This window comes from Limulus polyphemus, unplaced genomic scaffold (assembly GCF_000517525.1).
Source record: "Limulus polyphemus unplaced genomic scaffold, Limulus_polyphemus-2.1.2 Scaffold831, whole genome shotgun sequence".
Classification (NCBI taxonomy): domain Eukaryota; kingdom Metazoa; phylum Arthropoda; class Merostomata; order Xiphosura; family Limulidae; genus Limulus; species Limulus polyphemus.
Window position 1 is genome coordinate 287,813 of NW_013666441.1, and position 20,198 is coordinate 308,010.

Genomic DNA, 20,198 nt, shown 5'->3' on the forward strand with positions numbered 1-20,198 from the left:
ATAAAAAGAAAAACACATTTAATGATTAGATTGATCTTCTAGAAGGGTAACCACGAATGTATACATGACACACAAAAATAGATGTTTTTTAATATTTACTTTTAAATTAAGAAACTGAATAATATATAATACTAACATTTCAATTATAATCTACAGTTTGATACCAAACTTATTGACATAAAATCATGAAATAACAGTTCAATAAAATTTTGAATGCGAGTCAACAAACGTGATGACATGGCCTTTCACCCATGACCTGTCTGGAAAGGGTTAAAAGCATGAAAGATATTATTTGAACCATTAAATTAATAAAAAAATAGAGTTTTCTTTAGACTTCAATTAACTTTTTTAACACCACAGAACAGTAGGTGCCATTTCTTGTACCAGGTGTATTACATTAATTCTAGTGTGCAGTACACATCATGCTGAACATGTGCAAAGTGATTTTTATGCTGTGCATAATATACAAAAAAAAAGTGAAAAAAAAAGCCATGCTTATCCCATTTTTACACCAAGTTAATCAAGCTGTAAAGTTTCAGTTGAGAAAACAAACAGTTTGAGGTATCTCATATAGAAAATAACATCCCATCATATTTCAACAGTTTTTATTATTCAACATTCTGACACAAATCTTCTTTTTGCAAAGTGAGATAACGAATAATGATATCATTCTGGAGAAATCGTTTTTACTTTCCTTTAACTCTCCAGTTTACACTACAAAAAAAAATAATTCTATTGAGATTTTTTACACTAGTTCTAAAAAAACTTTCAAGACAACAAGAAATTAACTACCAAACATTCAATTATCAGTCTTACTAACTCCTACAGCTACCTTGAATTTAGTTATCTCATAATAAGCCATTCTTTTAAAACATCAGTATGAAAAACTTAGCTTAATTATCATTACTTATAGAACTAAATCTTGGGCTAGTTTTAAGGTATACTTATCATTCTTTCTTAAAAATGTGTTTAAGCAGCATGTTTAACATGTTAACATCTGTTTGTTTATGGATTACCCTTGCTTTTTCTCTTGTGAGCCAATTCTGAAGAAAGACTCAGCCAAAAACACTCTCTGAACACACAGACCCTACTTTCAATACTGTGAATAAAACTTTGCTATTCTTGATGGAGAAGTGTTAAACAAATTCTTTATAATAGTACTGTGTCACTGCTATATAAAATATTCAAACCTTTTTCTATTACAAGCTTAGTATGTATTCATCACTTTAAAATTACACGTCACTTGCCTGAGGTGACATATTACCTCTTCTGTTGCCCACACTGATTATTAGAAAAGTTATCAGATATCGTACTACCTATTGTAAGCTGTAAATCTGAAATAAGCCAGTGTAACAATGTAATAAAATTCAATAATATATTTAAGGATTAAAAGACTTAACAAAAAGGTAAAAAAAAAAGAAGTTTTAAGATATCAATACAAGTTCAGCATGGCAGCTGAAGGGCACTATACAATTTAAAAATACAGGTGAATGACCTTAACTTTTGGAACATTTAATTAAATTAGTCTATTTCTATGTACTGTAATGAATTATAAGCCTAAGTTAAAAATCTGATGTACAGTTACTATCTTTAGCCCTTGACCTCATGTCTAAAGTGTGATAAAAACAATCCAAATATCAAGTTTACCGCATGGTCTTACATTACTATAAGGCTAATAATCATATACTATAATAAGTTAAATGTACTGAATGTCCTACACAGTCATATTAGTTTCAAGTAATTTTTCTTGGCCAACGTGTTTTATAGCTGCCATAGTTTACCTTACTTACATGCATACAGTATAATGCATTCATCACTTACTCAATTTCTTTTAATCAAATTACATTCATCTAAAAAAGTAAAATATTATAATATTGTACTTTTCATATTAATATATCAAAGGAAAGACCAGAAACACTCCTTGTGTTACTAATTAATCTATGATGGATAACAAAATGAAAAGAAGTATTTCTAATTTAAACTAATCATCAATTATGATGATTATAACAAAATGGACAGAAGAATTTTTAAATTAGACTCACCGAGAATGAAAGGATTTTCTTGTGAGACATTCCCTACTGATGTTGACCATCTTTTACTATCACTACCTGAATCCCTTAGTGAAGTAGGCCTCTGCCGATAGGTGTCAGGTAACAAATGGTCACTTGTAGAGTCACTTCTCAAAATGTCATCCAACTTATAACTGGAATCACGTCTCATGATCTAAATAAGAGAAGAATCAAATATAAATTTAAATAATTATTTAAAACTAACATAACTTTTTAATAAACTAATGACATAAAACATAACTTTATAATAAACTTATGACATAAAACATAACTTTACAACAAACTAATGACATAAAACATAACTTTACAATAAACTAATGACATAAAACATAACTTTATAATAAACTAATGACATAAAACATAACTTTATAATAAACTAATGACATAAAAATCATCTTGAAATTTGCACTATTTCTAAAAACAAAGAGATAAAACTCTATTACTTCAAGCTCCATGTTTTCAATTTATTTAGTGGCACATTTTGCAGCTAGCATTATTAGTAGATCAAACTTTACATCCTTAATTTGTTCTCTGATCCTATCAGAAACAAGCAGTCAAGTTTACTACATACATATTATAATAGTCCTATAGTTTAGAAGCATAATAACACAGATTAAATATCCCCAAATAACAAGAAGTGTAAAAACGTAGTTGGATGGAATGTTGAAAGTGCAAAAGATAATAAATGTACTTTACTTTAAAAAATACATCCAAAACGTTTACATTATACAATAAAAATGTTTCTACATGTTTCGGTAGCTTCCACTACCATCATCAGGAGTATAAATCAATGAAAACAGCGGGTTTTTATACTAGAATGGTCAGACTCACTCTAATTCACTGGAGTGAGCATATGAAGTCAATATTTCTCTCCAAAATTCAGTACTATCGCTAGCCAACCCTTCATCTCTATTTAACAAATTATTATTTAACTTACAACACAAAATTTCTATAGATTCTCTGATATTAAACTCATTTACTGTATTGGGTTAATTTAAAATTACTGTTTTATGACACTACATTGAGTGACATGTTTCTACATCTTCGACCACTGGATAGATTAACATCTTGTTATTATGTACATAACCTTTATGTTCATTAATGTGGTATTTCAAATTACGTTTAGTTTGGCCAATATGTTTTTTGTTACATTCACATCTAATTTGATAGAATATCTTTTTTATCTTTAGGGTTAGGAAGTATTGTTTTAATATTATAAATGGCTTAAAAATGGGAAAATAATTATGTTTTCTAAATACATTGGCAACTCGACTAGTTATACCATTTACATATGTTAATATCAATATACTAGTTCTAATAATAAACACTGTTTAATCTAGTGCACTGTGTAATCCAATTTGAATTGTATTTTATTTGTATTAAATGTTCAATTATATCAACAGTATAACCTCTATCATTAGCAACGACTTTTATAAAATTTAATTCATATTTTAAATCAATGGGATCAGAACAAATGTTAAATGTTCTGTTTATATAAGTATGAAAAGCCGCTAACATTTGAGAAAATGGGCGACATGATCTTTGATGTGGCGGCATAGAAACTGAGTAAGGTTTTCGGTGAACAGTTGTAGAAATAGTTCCTTTATTATTTCTTTTTATAATTATTTACCTTTCTTAACGTACTTATCTTGTTAATTTCATAAGTAAACTGGATAGCTTTAGGGGGATCGATATTATTTAGGTAATCAGCAAATATTTTAAATTCGGTATCTTCATGCCACCAAACTGAGAAGGTGTCATCAACAAATCTAATCAAACAATTGGGATTTAAAATTGCATTATCAAGAGCAATACCTTCAAAACAGTCCATATAAAGATCAGATAAGGGTGGAGAAAGAGGAGAACCCACAGCTAATCCAATATTCTGTTCATAATATTTCTCATTAACTTGGAAAAAGAATTTTTAACACGTACTCTAGCTAAATTAATAATGACAACAATTTCAACCTAAAAAATGGAAGCTTGAACTAATCTATCATGAAAAAAATTAATATCATCTTCTACCTGGACTTTAGTAAACAAAGAAATGATACCAATTTGTCAGAAGGATTTTGATTAATGTTCTTGATTTTTTCAACAAATTCAGCAAAATCTCTAATAGTATGTTTATTCTTATCACTCAAATATGAAAATCTTTTAGCAACGTACTTTGCAACATACTGAAATAAGGTACCTATACTAGATACAATAGGTCTAAAGCTATTATTTAATTTCTAAATCTTAGGTAAAGCATAAAAACGTGGTTTTTGCCTATATTTTTCAAATAAAGTTTATTGCACAATGTTGCCCTTTTTATATTTTACATCTATGTACTGTTTACATCATACTGTACGATAACCTTGAATGGCCTTGGATTGAAAAAGATGAAATTTAGGTAAAATAATATGGTTAGCATGTATAATTGTTTTTTGTTTTGTTGTTAAGCATAAAACTACACCATTTACTATATGTGCTGTACCCACCATGAGTTTCAAACTCAGTTTTTAGTTTTGTAAGCTTCAAACTTACCAATGAGCCACTAGGGGGCAGCATGTATAATAAAATAAAAGTATATGAAACACAGCACTTTACCACAGTAAAAGCTAATCTTTTTAAAAGCACCAAAAATGCTGACAAATCCCAAATGGGATTGTATGAATCTGGAAGTATCTTTGTTCCAAGTGACAGTCTTGAAGCTGTCCTTTATACACAAGGTAAGACAGGACATGTCAATGTAACTACCCCATGAGACAGTAGATAAGTTCCTTGGCTGGAATAGCCACTGAAAGTAACACATCAGGCTAAATCTGGTTGCAAATTATCTCAACCAGATTTACTGCATTTTCAAATCAAAACAATTTAAAAGTACTGTAGATATAAATATGCATCCTACAATATTTTGTTTAGCGTAAAGTTTACAATAACATACTAAAACATAATTCAAACTCTACACATTTTAAAGTATACGTTTAACTTAAAGTTATTTTAACCCCATTACTTACGTGACCTATGTTGGGAACGCTCAGGGTTTTCCGTAAAAATCGTCGCTGAAGAGTAAGTAGCTCTTTAACTGCAACTTCCTATAAAAAGTAAATGAATTTCACACAAAACAAATGTATGCAAAACATTTCATATTTTGACATTCATTTTAGGTTTAGTCATTTAAAATACTTAAGAAATAAAAAATACATACATATAATAATTCCTTTCTTGTACCAAAAAGGATATTAATACATATATATATATATATATATATATAAGATGGACAATGCACTACTTTGGGTATATAATTAGATTTGAGGGTAGGTTGGTAGAGATCCTGATGAGTAATAAAATGAATCTGGTATACTCTCATCCCACGCTTGGCACTGCTGGTGCACATAAATATAGCTAATAAAAAGCAAACAAACAAGTATAATAGAAAAAATTTTTAATTTTATAATGATAAGTAGGGGTCAGTATATACATAACCTAGCTAGTTATAAAAGTTTTAATGCTACAAAAAATACTGAAACAAGAAAGTCAAAATTCCAAATCATTGTAATTATTTTAGTCTAAGCCTAAGTAGGGATAAAAAAATTAAATTTTAAGCAACTCAGTTTTTATAGTTTTGACTTTCTTGTTGGAATACTTTGTGTAGCATTAAAACTTTTTATATTACTATAGCTAGCTACTTTACACATATATCAATCCCTACTTGTCTTATAAATAAAAAAATGTTTGTTATACTTGTTTATAATTACATGTAGCTACCATCAGTTGTAAAAAATGTTTTGGGGGTTCTAAAGAAAACACAAATTTCTTCATTTTTTAAAAAATTACATTAAAAATCACACCCTCTAATTGCTAATGGCTTTTATGTTTTAAGTATTAGCACAATATAGAAAATATCAAGTTATTCCGTTGCTGAATACAATAGAAATATATCCCCTCCATACGAATCCTTAAAATGAGCAAACAAGTGAGGTCGCTAAATAGCTTGAGGTACTTATAGTTTGAAACATTGAAATTCTGCAGAAAAATTACTGATTCTCTAAGAACAATGTTTACAAGAAGAAAAGCAGAATTGCAAAATTTAATTTTCATTAATGATTCTTAAACATACTTTCTTTTGAGTTAGAATAATACCTGTCTTAATCTATCCAGCGTTAGGATACTCTCAACTGCAGAAACTCCTCTTGTGTACTTCTCTATGTAACTCTCACCATCATTGGTCGCAACATCCTCTCCTGATGCAGCCATAAGAGCAAGGGATTCTCGATCCTCGGGGTCTTCTGAAGCCTGAATTACAGAAATTTTGATAAAGTTTCAATCTTCATGATTCTTATTCAATTCTCCATCAAGAGGATAAATAATAATAAAAAAAACACTAATTAGCAAAACAAATAGCTATCTCTGTTAATTCAGTGTTGTATCCTTCACATATAATCTTCTTTGAAAATCAGAGAAAAAGACATGTGAGGAGATTTAAATGTGTAAGTATTTTAGATATTATGTATTTTAAGTATAATGTGTAAGTATTATTGTTTAATTACACTGTAATTTTCTCTGTTGCATGATTTACTTACTTAAGACTCAATTTTACATCAAAAAATTTCTGGACCTGTAATGTTATTTAACAGATAAGCTTTGGCATCTCTCCCGACTCCACCACTATTATTCCTGTAACTCTACACAAAAACAAAATCACACCCTTGCCATTTCACTTACAGGAACCAAGAGAATGTTAAGAGATATTGGATTGGAATTTTTGTTTATGAAGACCCTGTATCTCATATGTAATAGAATTCACTGATGATGTAATAATACCATTAGTGGTGCAGAAATTCACACATAAACTGGCTTACACGATTTTAATATAATTATAATACTGAGCCACAAAACAACTAACCACTATCATTATCATAATACAGTCATTTGAAAATAACCATTTTCATATCACAAACATAGAAGATTAATTAATCTCTAACCAGAGTTTAAAAAACTCTGCAAGCTCAATTGAAACAAATTAATTAACTAATACTAACATCCAATTATAAGGAAATAAGTGTTTAGCGTAACTTATGGTACAGCTACGATTGTGAGGAAAGATTTACGTTAAAAGAGAGAGAGAACAAAGTACCTCCAAATAAATAAACAAGTTATCCAGGTCATCATTTGTCAGACGTATGCATAAGTAACTGAAGTGAAATGGAATTACTAAATCAATAAGCTTTCATTGAAAATAATAATAAAAGACAAATGTTTATGCAGTTTTGATAACTCATTTCTTTTCTCACAATTCCAAAACTGTTTTACTTTTCTCTATGTATATTTCAAATATTCTTTCATCCCCAAAATATTTTCTGAATCTCAATGACATCCAAATTATTAACTCATTTTTTTCCAGTTACTTTCTTGTTGTTTGTTTAAAAAATTTAAGTGAATTTCTTTTATAAAAATAAATGCAAAAATTAAATTCTATTATGGAAAAGAACTTCTACAGAATGCTAAATACAGAAATAAAGAAAATTATTCAATAAAAAAAATATTCAATATTTAATGTGTTTTCACGCACAATTTCAATAAAATGTTATTTTAATCAGTACATGTTAGCGGAATATTAAAATAATAAGTTTAGTTCTATAATTCAAGTTTACCTTTGGAATGTTTGACACCACTTCATACATTACCCCAGTTCCATAAATGCATTCCTACAAGAACAAAGAGTATCATTTTCTGCATTAACATATTCTCATTTTATTCAAGTAGTCAGAGGTTAGATTTTGGTTTGTAAAATTACCTTCAGAAATGATAAAACACAAATATATGTATTTATATACAAACTATTAGAAAAGCAATTTAAATTTGTAATTAACTAAATTAGTTAATTAAAGCTGGCTGATCTACTGGTAAACTGAAAGGCTGATTAATGGCTATTACATGATCAATAACTGATATACAGTTTTAAAATGCTAATCTTTCTGAAAGCACCAACAATGTTGACCAGTCCCAAATGGGATTGTATAAATCTGGAAGTATCTTTGTTCCAAGTGACAGGTCTTGAAGCTGTCCTTTATACACAAGGTAAAACAGGACATGTAAATGCAACTATCTCTTGAGACAATAAATAAGTTCCTTGGCTGGAATAGCCACTAAAAGTAACACATCAGGCTAAATCTGGTTGCAAATTATCTCAACCAGATTTACTGCATTTCCAAATTAGAACAATTTAAAAGTATTGTAGATATGCATATGCATACTTAAATACTACAATACTTTGTTTAGAGTAAGTTTTACAATAACATACTAACACATAATTCAAATTCTACACATTTTAAACTAAATGTTTAACCCCATTACTTACATGGAATGCTTGATTATGAACTTGTAGAAAACAAAAGAGAACGTTTAATTTATGTTCTAAGATTTTAAGCATGCACTAAATATCTTTGCCTTATTATAACTAGAAAGGTCTATTTATGTCAGAAGTCCCATACATACATACACATCTCCTCTCATTGCCTACTTATGTGAATATGTCCACAATTTGGGCATGTTATGATATATTTATTATGGTTTGTTTGTTTGTTTTGAATTTCGCGCAAAGCAACACGAGGGCTATCTGTGCTAGCCGTCCCTAATATAGCAGTGTAAGACTAGAGGGAAGGCAGCTAGTCATCACCACCCACTGCCAACTCTTGGGCTACTCTTTTACCAACGAATAGTGGGATTGACCGTCACATTATAATGCCCCCACGGCTGAAAGGACGAGCGTGTTTGGTGTGACAGGGATTCGAACCCGCGACCCTCAGATTGCGAGTCGAGCACCCTAACCACCTGGCCATATTTATTATGATACTAAGCAAGTTAAGCCACAATACTGTATCTAGTGTATTAATGTTTTTTTATTTCTACATGGATTTAATATTATAAATTACAGCTCTTGACATCACCTTAATCTCTGTGAATAATTTCACCAAATTTTACAATGATAAAAAAGAACAGAATGACACTTGAGTGATTGGTATATTTGAAGTAACATTTCTGTAGAACCAAATGATTACATCTTTTGTAAGTTTGATCAATGTTTCTCAAAGGGAGTAAAAAAAAAGTAAACTACTGGGTGACAATATCTAACTTTGAAGGTAGTATTAGCTAAAAAAAAACCTGAGAAACTATTTCCTCTCTATCAAAATAATTGCAAAAACTCTGTGATAATCTACCAAATACATTTTGGCAGTTGACTACATAAACTAGCCACACAATCATTTAGATCTGAAACTTAGTAAAAAAACTATATTACACAATTTGGGATACATGCAAGTCCATTAAACAAGAGCCATCTCAAAAAATTTTGGATCAAATTTCATTAAAGAACTTTAGAAATATTTTATTATGTATATATTACAAATATGTATACTTCAGAAAATGGAAACTTAGTTAAGATACTTATAAAGATTAATATAACCCTCTTGTAAAATGTTTGCATACATACACATTAGACTTTTATTGTAACATTTATTACTATTTGAATTGAAACTATGAAAGAGCTGATAACACGTATGCATATCTTAAAAATTTAGAGGGAGGTAAAATACGCTTACAGTATTTCTCTAAAAAAAATTAACAAATCTAGTACTCTCTGACATTATTATTTACGGAAACTGATGGTTTAAAGAAAAAAATTAAAAATCCAACATACAAGAAAATATATTTAATAATAAAAAATAACAAGAAAGAATGCTTACCAGAAAAAAATGAAAATCAATAAGGAAACAATCATGCAAGTGAAACTTCTGATAACACTTATGCCAAAACACATAAACTGAAAATGAAAAATACAGATGTAATTGAATATATTTTGAAATAATATCAAATACAATACTTTTCCACTGATGAGGTTGAAAAAGCTAAATTATAGATAAATATCAAAGTGTTGTTTAAACAATACAGGTAGCCAACAGTGAAATGTCCCTGTCACTGGTGGAACTATTAAGTTTTAAATTATTAAAAATGTGCCGCAACAGTAAAAAACAGTAACCAAAATAGTTAAAAATAGCCCAAGGTGTTACAAACAGTAAAAAAGTAACCCAAAGTGTCATAACAGTAAAACAAATTAACCCAAAGTGTCACAACAGTAAAAAAAAGTAACCTGTCTTGCAATGCGTTTCCTCATTCTCTCCACTATCGACTGCTTTTTATACACATTTAGGGCAAGTCGTTTTCGGAGCAAGATGTCCATTGTAGCTGGATGACTAAGACGCACAGAAGCTTTGAGGATTAAATAAACTCGTTCATTCTGAGGAGTTACTCTGTTTAGATGGATGGAGTCATGGATAGAGGAATCCCACACAGATACAGCTGATAGCTAAGATGAACAAAAGGACTCAGCTTTATTTTGAAATACTGGGTTTAACTACAATAATATTACTACCCCCAAAAGAATGTTAGCTAATATTTAGTATTAATCACATAACCTTATCACAGATTATAAATTTTACTGAAAATTACAACTGTGTTACAAATACATACATTATGCAAGAAATTGTTCCACACAAAGTTATAAAATGTATGTACATAAAAATCTAGTCTTGAATTACTACGTTAACTTAGAATACCGATGATATCAAAAATTGGCAGAATATCACAAAAGACAATTATCAAAATTCTTAAAAACGTCAATTTTTGACAATAGATTTTTAAATGTATAACGAGAAATTAATAGCGAAACAACAAATTCATATTATGCCAAAATTATGGATGTTTGTACAACTTTTACTAAAAGGATTTGACCCCTTAAGATGGTGTTTATGTGTCACATATCACCATTAAAAGTTATGAAGTTGAGAAGTTGATGTATAACTAGAAAGATATGTATTTTTAAAATAATGTGAATAATATCAGTATAATTATTATATTCAGTGTTATAATTCTTCATTCTATCTGGATCCCAGTTATTCTCAGAGTAAGATATTTTTCCCATCTGATTTTCAGTTACTCTCACACTGAGTTATTTTTATACTCCAATAATTAAATAATATTAACACTTACGTCTTTATCCGAGTATTTTATGATAGGAAGGTTAAACATTTTGCTTCCATGTTCCTTCGGAAGGATTGAGTTGGCTCCAGCCACAGGAACTCCGCCACAAGTATCACCAGTAATACTCAAATCATCAGCTACACCACAAAACATAAACAAGAAAAAACTGTATTAAAACTTCATGCTGCCACCTTCATTATTACAGAATTAGAAATTAGTTTTATTCCAAGAAAATCTGTAATATTCTTATCTAAAATTTTTAAATAATTTTCTGTAACTTTTTTAAAACAATCACACTTTTAAATATACACTTAAATAACAACTGATTGTTGAAGCCTAGTTTACGTGATTTATTTGGCTAAATCACTAATTTTTGATGTAGAAATTTAATGAAAATTAATTTAAGATTGATAAATGTAACAAAACCATAACATACCATTTAAATCCAAGAAGATCACTGGAATATGCTTTTCCATCCCTAATGGAGGATCCCTTTTCAGGAGATAAACACAAATTAAAACTGATGTTCAAACTATTTGGTTACAAAAGGTAAAGAAAGTATTTTATCATACAATTTTACGCTAGGATTATAAAAAAGTTTTAGCACTGGCCATAGCACAGGCTCTCCTTCATCCAAGTATGTAATCCTGTCACAGCACATTTTTCATCTTAATGTCCATGTGATTTTGTGCTATCCCTAATTTTGAAACACTTACCACAACGAGATAACCTGCTAGTTGGTAGCAACCTATTCTGTTGTTTTGCTTTTATATATTTTATTAATTATTTACTTTTACTTAATTATTTATTATTATTATTATTTATAACGTTTATAAAACAAGTCCCTAACAGATATAAGAGGGATTGTGCTTTTAATATAAGGAAAAAAAAAGACTGTTAAAAAGCAGTTATAACCACTATAGCAACAGGTCAAACACCTGTAAACCTCAATCACTATTACTAATTTACCATAAAATTATACAGCCTAAATAAATCAATTCCCATTGACATTCTCAAAATATTTAAAAATTAATTAGAACAGTTGTAAGAAATTAAGAAGAATATCAACTGGACCTTAAATACAAAACTAAAGTCCAAGAGCTTAGCTTTCAATCTTCTTTATCTTTCAGAATTCCCTTCTTACTTTAGTTTATATAACAAGAAACTTCAAGCAGAAGTAAAACATTTTAAGTTAATTCAAAGTTAAAACATTTTCGTTTGACATTTAAACAGAAGTCTACAATAGCCAAAAAAACTGTACATAAAAAACTTTCTAATTCTCAAAATTCTCATTTGAACTATAACCATAAATAAAATAATAGAAAAAGTGGCTAAAAATGGAATTTGAAACTTCAAAGTTCTTGTTATATTCATGCTTCCTGCACGTCTCATTTTCACCTTTATTTATGTTGTATTAGTAAAGAACATTGCTTTATTTTGTAGAGATAAAATAAAATATATTATGTTGATCCAACAACTAGTAACCCCCGGTCCCTCATTATGCATATTTTCAAAGCATGCCTTTCAAAAGTTTAAAAGAGTTTAACCAAAAGACCTGGTGCTTTGTGAGTGAATCAATACAGTATGTGTCCAATTTAGTTTTATTGAAAAATACGAAGCAAACAGCTCTCAGTTATTGGTTAAAGAAGCAAACAATATTTTTAGGTTTGATGTCCACACTATAATTTTTTTTCCACCAAAGTAAATTAAAAAATGTAACAAGTCTCACAGTGTATATCATCTTATCTGTAACAAGCTACCATAAACTTTTTACTGGAAACCTACAAGTTGTAACTGTTGATTCTCACCATTCTGCTGGAGCTCCTGGAATTCCAGATCCAGGCGCTGGCACAAGGACGGCATTTCGTTCTTCTGTCAGAGAAACCCACTGGTCAATCAGACTCTGTTCTCTCTCCTCATCTAAAAATTTTCAAAAGAATTTGAGCTTTTAACGAAAAAAAAAATTTAAAATAAACAAAATTTTTATGTCTCATTTTGTAAAAAACAAAAGTATAAACAATCCAATATATGCAATGGAAGAAAAATTACAATTAAAAAATTTTTTGTAATCATGAAAATGTGGATAATTAGGGCTAAAAATACTAAAACAAATCGTGAGAATGCAAATATTTAATGCTAAAAATGCCACAATAAATCCCAACAATGCAAATAATTAAGGCTAACAATGCCAAACTTATTACACTATTAAAAAAAAACAGTTTAACTTGTACAATATAAATACAAAATATTTTATCTTTTAATATATGAATTTAAATTTAAGGAAAATATAATTCAGAATTAAAAACAATTAATCATGTACGTTTCACTGTGAGCATTAAGTCTATAAGTAGGGATCAAAAATAACAATGTTTCATATCCTGTGGCTAAAACTTCATTATCTAACAGTGTTTCTAGATTAATAACAAAATTATATGTAGTGTCAGCAAGCAAGCAGTAAGAAACTGGTTGATTAAAACCAAGCAGAATGTCATATCTACAATACATGGTTGGTTGCTAGTCTTAGAGCAAAAACACATCGGGCTATCTTCTGGGTTCAACATGGGGAATCAAACCCCATATTTTAGTGTTGTAAGGGAATACTACAATACATATACAATGTGTTATATAATGGTATTTATAAATCATACAAAAACCTTTTCTCATTACCCACTGTGTAAAGGAATTCAAGGTATTACTTTGTGAGGTACATGTGTCAGTAAAGACAATAAATTTCAAACTTTCCACAACAATAGTTTTACATGTTTAAATAACTAGCAGATCAAGTTTAACGAGTGGAATAAATAACAATATAAATTGAAAAATCAAAACTACAACATAGGTGCAAGAATCAAGAAGATGGTGTTTGGAAAACAACAATTTGTTGAAGAAAAGAAACTGTTAGCAAAACATTTTGAACATTAAAAAGTAAAATCTTGAATGTTCAACTTGAGAAGAGCTAAAATAAACAAATTCATTGAGCTTACAATACAAAAATATTTTAGCATATTAATTTAACCTTGAGCCATATTGTAAGAGAAATATTTTTTACTAAAACAATAACTGTTTACCTTTTTTACATATAACTTTCTGCATCTGGTCATCTAAGTATTCCCTTCTACGCACCAAAGCCTCTGACCACCTATCCCGAAGGAGAATCAGATCTTCTTCTTGGTATGAATCCAAGGGTTTTTGGAGTTTGGAGCGGGAACATACACACCCAACAGCTATGCTTGTTATGGTCTCACATATAAATGGGAGAGTACCAGAATTCTGAACTGATCTTACCATCACTAAAATACGACGCTGCTGGCCCTGGAATATAAACTTTTTTCTGTCATATATCTTTTTTATGAACAATTTAATTTATCTCTTCAATTTGTTAATTTTTTATGAGAGTTCTTTTCTCCAGATAAGCTACATATACATACTTAAAAGAAAGCTTAAATTTGTGCCATTACTTCAGATATTATGCCAGAGCTGTAGCCAGTCATTTTTGTGCCCTGAGCAAGTTTCATGAACTGCCCCCCCACCTGTCTTCGTGGCCCGTGTATGTCGGTCGGCCAGTCACCTGTGGAGGTTCCATATAGTATTCTGGACTTTAGGTCTGCCTAACATTTTCCAGACACACATTCTTGCAGAACAAATTTGTTATTCATGGCCGCTATTCCATCAAAACCAAGTGTTTTCATAACATAGGATAGTTAATAAATATAATATAAAGATAATTACTAGAACATAAATGAATTACCTAACAAATCAAAATTCCTCATTCAACTCTCAGTTTTTACTTTATTTTACAGAAATGACAGATACAGTAAAAACCTGATTACCCTGTCGAGCATGCTTCCCGTAATGTTTGGTAGCCAGCAGAATTTTAGGATGTCTCGGAACATTGGATATGCTATTTCTCGAGCCCTATTTTTTTCTTTTCTTAAAAACATTATAGATATTATGAAAGAAACATGTAGCTAAATGAGATGGTAAATACCACAACACTACAAAATATAAAAATAATTATGATATATGTTATAATGAGATGACATAGTTGAAGAATAAGAAGTGAAGGTGGGAACTTAAGTATCATACCATACTAAACAGAGCAAGTTATCTTGCTTAATTCGGATGATAAGTTCAAATGGTAAGTTTTTCTAGTTGCCCTCCAATCTGTATAGTTCTGCATAAATTATTGAATAACAGGTTTAGCACTTGGAGTGTGCCACCCTTCCAGCTGCGCCCTGGGCAACTGCCCTTCCCGCTGTACCCTAGCTATGGCACTGAAGCCATGTTTATGATATTATATCTCTTTAATCTTCCTTTTAGCAACTCAAGGATTATTTGTAATGTCTCAAAAAAAGAAACTGATACTTACCCATTACTTTGTTTTAATCATTATAATAAATATTCAAAAAATCCACAATTGTTAAACACTGTGCTCTAAAATCAATTCTCTACCAACTGACCCAACAAGGTTCAACCAGCAAAGCATCATCCTATTGTAATAATTACAGGATCATGCATAACTTAACCTTAAAATCTCATACCAGTAATAAAAAATAGTACATTAGCACAAAGTAAACTGGGCCAAACTCAAAACCAAGCAGTTGGTGTATTTAACTTCTATTAGTTTAGAGGGTTTCCTTGATTGCAATAACAACTAGTTTACCATCAATATTACAAATAAAGATGTTATAAAATATTTCCTGACCAGGGCTGTAACCCAGGACCTTTTTCATATTAGTGTTCTGAGTTCGAACCTGTACCAACTGAAGTACCAGAGACTGAGTTCAAGTAGACAATTTTCCATCCTTGCCATCACATGTACTGCTATAAAAACAGCTTATTAATACTTAAGCTCATCATTATAGTTAAGAGGAGAAATGTATATCACAAAATGTTCTGCTCACTTGCTTCAGCTGGTAGACACCACCACATGAGCTGTCTGGTTTTGGGATAACTTCTACAGGACTATAGTCTCCTTGTTCATTCAGTTCTTGAATCTCTACCCAAAACTCTAGCTTTCTTGTCAATTCAGCCCACCTGAAGTAAATCAAGGTTATGCTTTGTGGAATTTTTTTGAATACGTTAAACTATTACAGAATAAAACTATTGAGGCAAGAAAAGTTATCTAAAAAAAAACAACTATGTTTTTTATAAATAATATTTCTGTTTTTGGCACATTTCTAGGTAATGATAATTGAAAAGTGTTACCAGTAGATGGCAAGATAAATATGGATTATAACAATTTAATACATTAGAAAAAGTGCCACAAAGCGTAACTTTGGCATACTTCAGGTGGGCTGAATAAAAATATTGAGGCAAGAAAAGTTATCTACAAAAATAGCTATATTTTTCATGGTATCTATTGGTAACACTTCCTAATTATTAATACCTAGAAATGTGCCAGCTTTATCTATGGAAGGCAGGAATATTATTTACAAAAAACAATATGAAAAATATATCACCCACATACGAAAATAAGATTATGATTAGAAGGTAAAAAGATGATCTTAAGTAGAAAATTAGACTTTATCTAAAAGGCATCATTATGTATAAAAGTCAAAAAGACTATCAACAGTGACCACATTGGGCTCAAACTTTAGGAAGAAGTGACTTCTTCCTACATACAACACAGAGAAAATTTTGGATGGAAAAGAAGAAGTAGGAGAACTGAAAGAAAACAATACAAGAAGTTGTCAAGTATGGCTCTTTTTTTAATAAATAAAATAAATGAAACTTTTGTTATATGGAAAAAAATTAAACTAGTCAAATGATGATCGAGTCACATTTTTGACAGAGTTTGCTTTTTTTTTGTTGTCATTGGTGTTTTTTTTTCTATTAGAACACAATTTTGGGGAGTGTCACTGTAATCACAACTGCAATGACTTTTGTTTGGTCATTGCAATGAACTTTAGAGAAAGCATTTTATAAGTTTGATTTATGATCAATTAAATATTTAGTTGCTTCATTTCACTTTCATTAATTCCAGTTGTTTTACATGTCTTTATTTATTCTTTTATCATTCTTCTGTGATTATCATTTATCAGCTTGGCTGATATTTTATTAATTATTCTAAATTGTTGTTAAGTACAGCAACTTTTTCACTAATAAACTATCATTGAGTCTCAAAAATATTAATTATTATTTATAAATAAATATATTATAAAAAATGTAGGAGCTGTAAAATTTTCTTCTTTAATTAACCAATACTGACAATCACAAACCAAAAAACAATTATATACTTCAACACGTTTTACGCAGGTGCAACATAAAAAGATTAAGTAAAATATAAAATACATATTAGAAACAGGAATATTATATATACTTTAAACTTCCCTATCTCTTGTAATGGATTTGATACTTCTACCTTGATCTGTGTGGTAGAGATGTTATAACTGTAGACTTCCAAACAAGAGCTGGCTTGATTGAAATAAAACCACCAACATCCAACATGGCTCTTGTTAACAATTAAACCCATGTACAGCCCATACATTGTCATAAATTTACAGGGTGAAGTTTTTTTTTTGCTTTCCTATTATAATAAGGCAATGTTTTGACTGTGAAGGTGAAGAATTTGCCCAGCATGGTTTCTTTTACCAATGTAAGAAAATAAGGTTATTTACAAAATACAATAATATAAAATGCAGAAGACAATAATCTTATAAACACATTAAGGTTGTTTTGGTAAAACACACTTTTTTTTAAAGAGGCTATTATATACATAACCCAACAGGGCTATCAATGAGTTATATTCTCTTTTAAAAGAGACTATTAAGTACAGAACATAACATAGCAATGAATAAAATACATTCTTCTCCTTAAAAAAGAATATTTATAGGAAATATAGAACTTATTTTTTTTTAGCTATTAGATATATAAAATAATAAAGCATCCATTAGGGGTGGGTGATTTATCTCTGGGGAGTTTATGACATTTTTACTTTTATATCCTATTACTATTTCAATCAATCAATGCAGATTCTCACCTATCAATCAATGATCGAGACCTCTGCAGCTGGGCTTCAGCTATCCAGCCAGGTCTGGGGATGGTGAAAGCAGAACCACGGTGACCCCAGACTTCAATGGATAGAGCACCTTCTGTACAATGTTCCACAAATTCTTCTGTGACATTCACAAGAAATTCCTGGAAAGGAACTTTGACATATTTACCAAAACTATGTAGATAAACAATCAGTTAGTTACTTAAAGAGATCTAAAAATATTCACCAACAAATAACTGAAGCACATAATAAATACTCTAGATAAAACATAACAATGACAATCATCCATACAGATGTATTATCATATCCAGGGAATGAATATCAATAAAACATTTGGGTCTAAATAGAATATACAAGAGTGGTATTAATGAACAAAATACTAAATACATTAAATGTCAAAAATAAAGGTTTTCGAGAGTTTTAAACAATATTCCAATTCTTTATTATTTGGTGTTCGTTAAAAATAGGTAAGAAAAATGTATTATTTAATAGAATTTGAACCAAAATTTAACAATAAAATTAGCAGTTACAAATAAAGAATAAATCCTTTTCACACTGAAGCAGGGAGTACAAGTCAATTCAGTCACTAACTTTCATGGATAGCAAACTAATTACCCCTACATCCTAAGCCATTCACCTTAGTATGATCAAATCTGAAAGTTGTTCTGTCTCTGCTTTTTCTTGAAGCTGAGTATTCTGGTATAACAACAGGGGCTACAAGGATAGCCTCGTGATGGTTCCAGAAAGTATACTGACAGAAAACCAGGTTTGCAAGTGATGGTGGTAGACCTATTGCAGATTTGATGGCAACCTATTAAAACAATTACATACGCACCTTATAGAACTTTTACATTAAAAACAAAATTTTTATGTAATAAAAGAAGTTTACACCAGCAATAACTGTGTTGTTCTTTCACGATCATAATTCATTTTGAAAATATGATTCACATAAATTTTTTTTATACATCAATTAATGTCTCTCATTTTTCATCAGAAGTCTGTACAATTATGGAAAAATGTTAATAAAGACCAGTATCTCTTCTTAATGTCCAATCTACTTCCACTATATAAATAGATTTTTAAATCATTTTGTATAGATGCAAGACTTTTTTTTCAAGACAAAAAAGCAAGCCTCATAAATGAATAAACATTTGAAAAACAAGTTAATGCCAGATACGACTTACTGAAATATAACAATGCATCTGTCTTGTATTTACATGTGCTGCACTCTATACAAAGACAGTTACAGAGATATTTCTGATATACATATGATTCAACATAGAGTATGATAATGAGTCTTTGTTTTCAAAAATGCACATAAGCCATAAATTATGAACTGAATAGTAAATGTTAATAAACTTTGTTACTCTTTTGCCCATACAAAAAGTAAATGATCTATTGATGGTGACACACACACATAAACCATAAACAAAATATGAGACCTATAAAAACAACTTTCCTAACCTCATAATAAAAAAATTGGCAGCAACACTGTATGGTTTACTTGTACATGTATTGTTTGTTTGTTTTTAATTTCACGCAAAGATACACGAGGGCTATCTGCGCTAGCCATCCCTAATTTAGCAGTGTAAGACTAGAGGGAAGGCAGCTAGTCATCACCACCCACCGCCAACTCTTGGACTACTCTTTTACCAACGAATAGTGGGATTGATTGTCACATTATAACGCCCCCACGGCTGAAAGGGCGAGCATGTTTGGTGGGACGGCGATTCAAACCCGCAACTCTCAGATTGCGAGTCGAGTGCCTAACCACCTGGCCATGTCGGGCCTGTACATGTATTATAATGTTTTCTGAACTTTAGATAAAATAAATGTTATCAAGCACAAACTGACACTGCATATAAAAATGAAAAGGATATTAACAAATATTAAGACCATGGTCACTAAAAGTCCTGTTTGGATATGGTACATAGAGAGAGAGAGAGATCTGTGGAAGACCATGGTCACCAAAGTCCTGTTTGGATATAAGTGAGATGGAGAGATCTGTGGAAGACCATGGTCACCAACGTCCTCTTTGGATATAGTGAGATGGAGAGATCTGTGGAAGACCATGGTCACCAACATCCTGTTTGGATATGGTACACAGA

General features: G+C 30.2%; 1 protein-coding gene across 1 annotated transcript in view; it reads right to left on the reverse strand.

Moving 5' to 3' along the window:
• LOC106460763 (kinesin-like protein KIF13A) overlaps positions 1-20,198 on the reverse strand; it is a 125,874-nt gene that overhangs the window by 20,585 nt on the left and 85,091 nt on the right. The window contains exons 18-29 of the mRNA XM_022387544.1: positions 18,728-18,901; positions 18,076-18,233; positions 15,998-16,130; positions 14,162-14,405; positions 12,902-13,013; positions 11,530-11,585; positions 11,103-11,230; positions 10,204-10,419; positions 7,709-7,762; positions 6,198-6,350; positions 5,072-5,149; positions 2,043-2,223 (exon numbers count right to left, since the gene is read on the reverse strand). Of these exons, the coding sequence (XP_022243252.1) occupies positions 2,043-2,223; positions 5,072-5,149; positions 6,198-6,350; positions 7,709-7,762; positions 10,204-10,419; positions 11,103-11,230; positions 11,530-11,585; positions 12,902-13,013; positions 14,162-14,405; positions 15,998-16,130; positions 18,076-18,233; positions 18,728-18,901 (1,687 nt within the window). The remainder of the gene's footprint in view (positions 1-2,042; positions 2,224-5,071; positions 5,150-6,197; positions 6,351-7,708; positions 7,763-10,203; positions 10,420-11,102; positions 11,231-11,529; positions 11,586-12,901; positions 13,014-14,161; positions 14,406-15,997; positions 16,131-18,075; positions 18,234-18,727; positions 18,902-20,198) is intronic.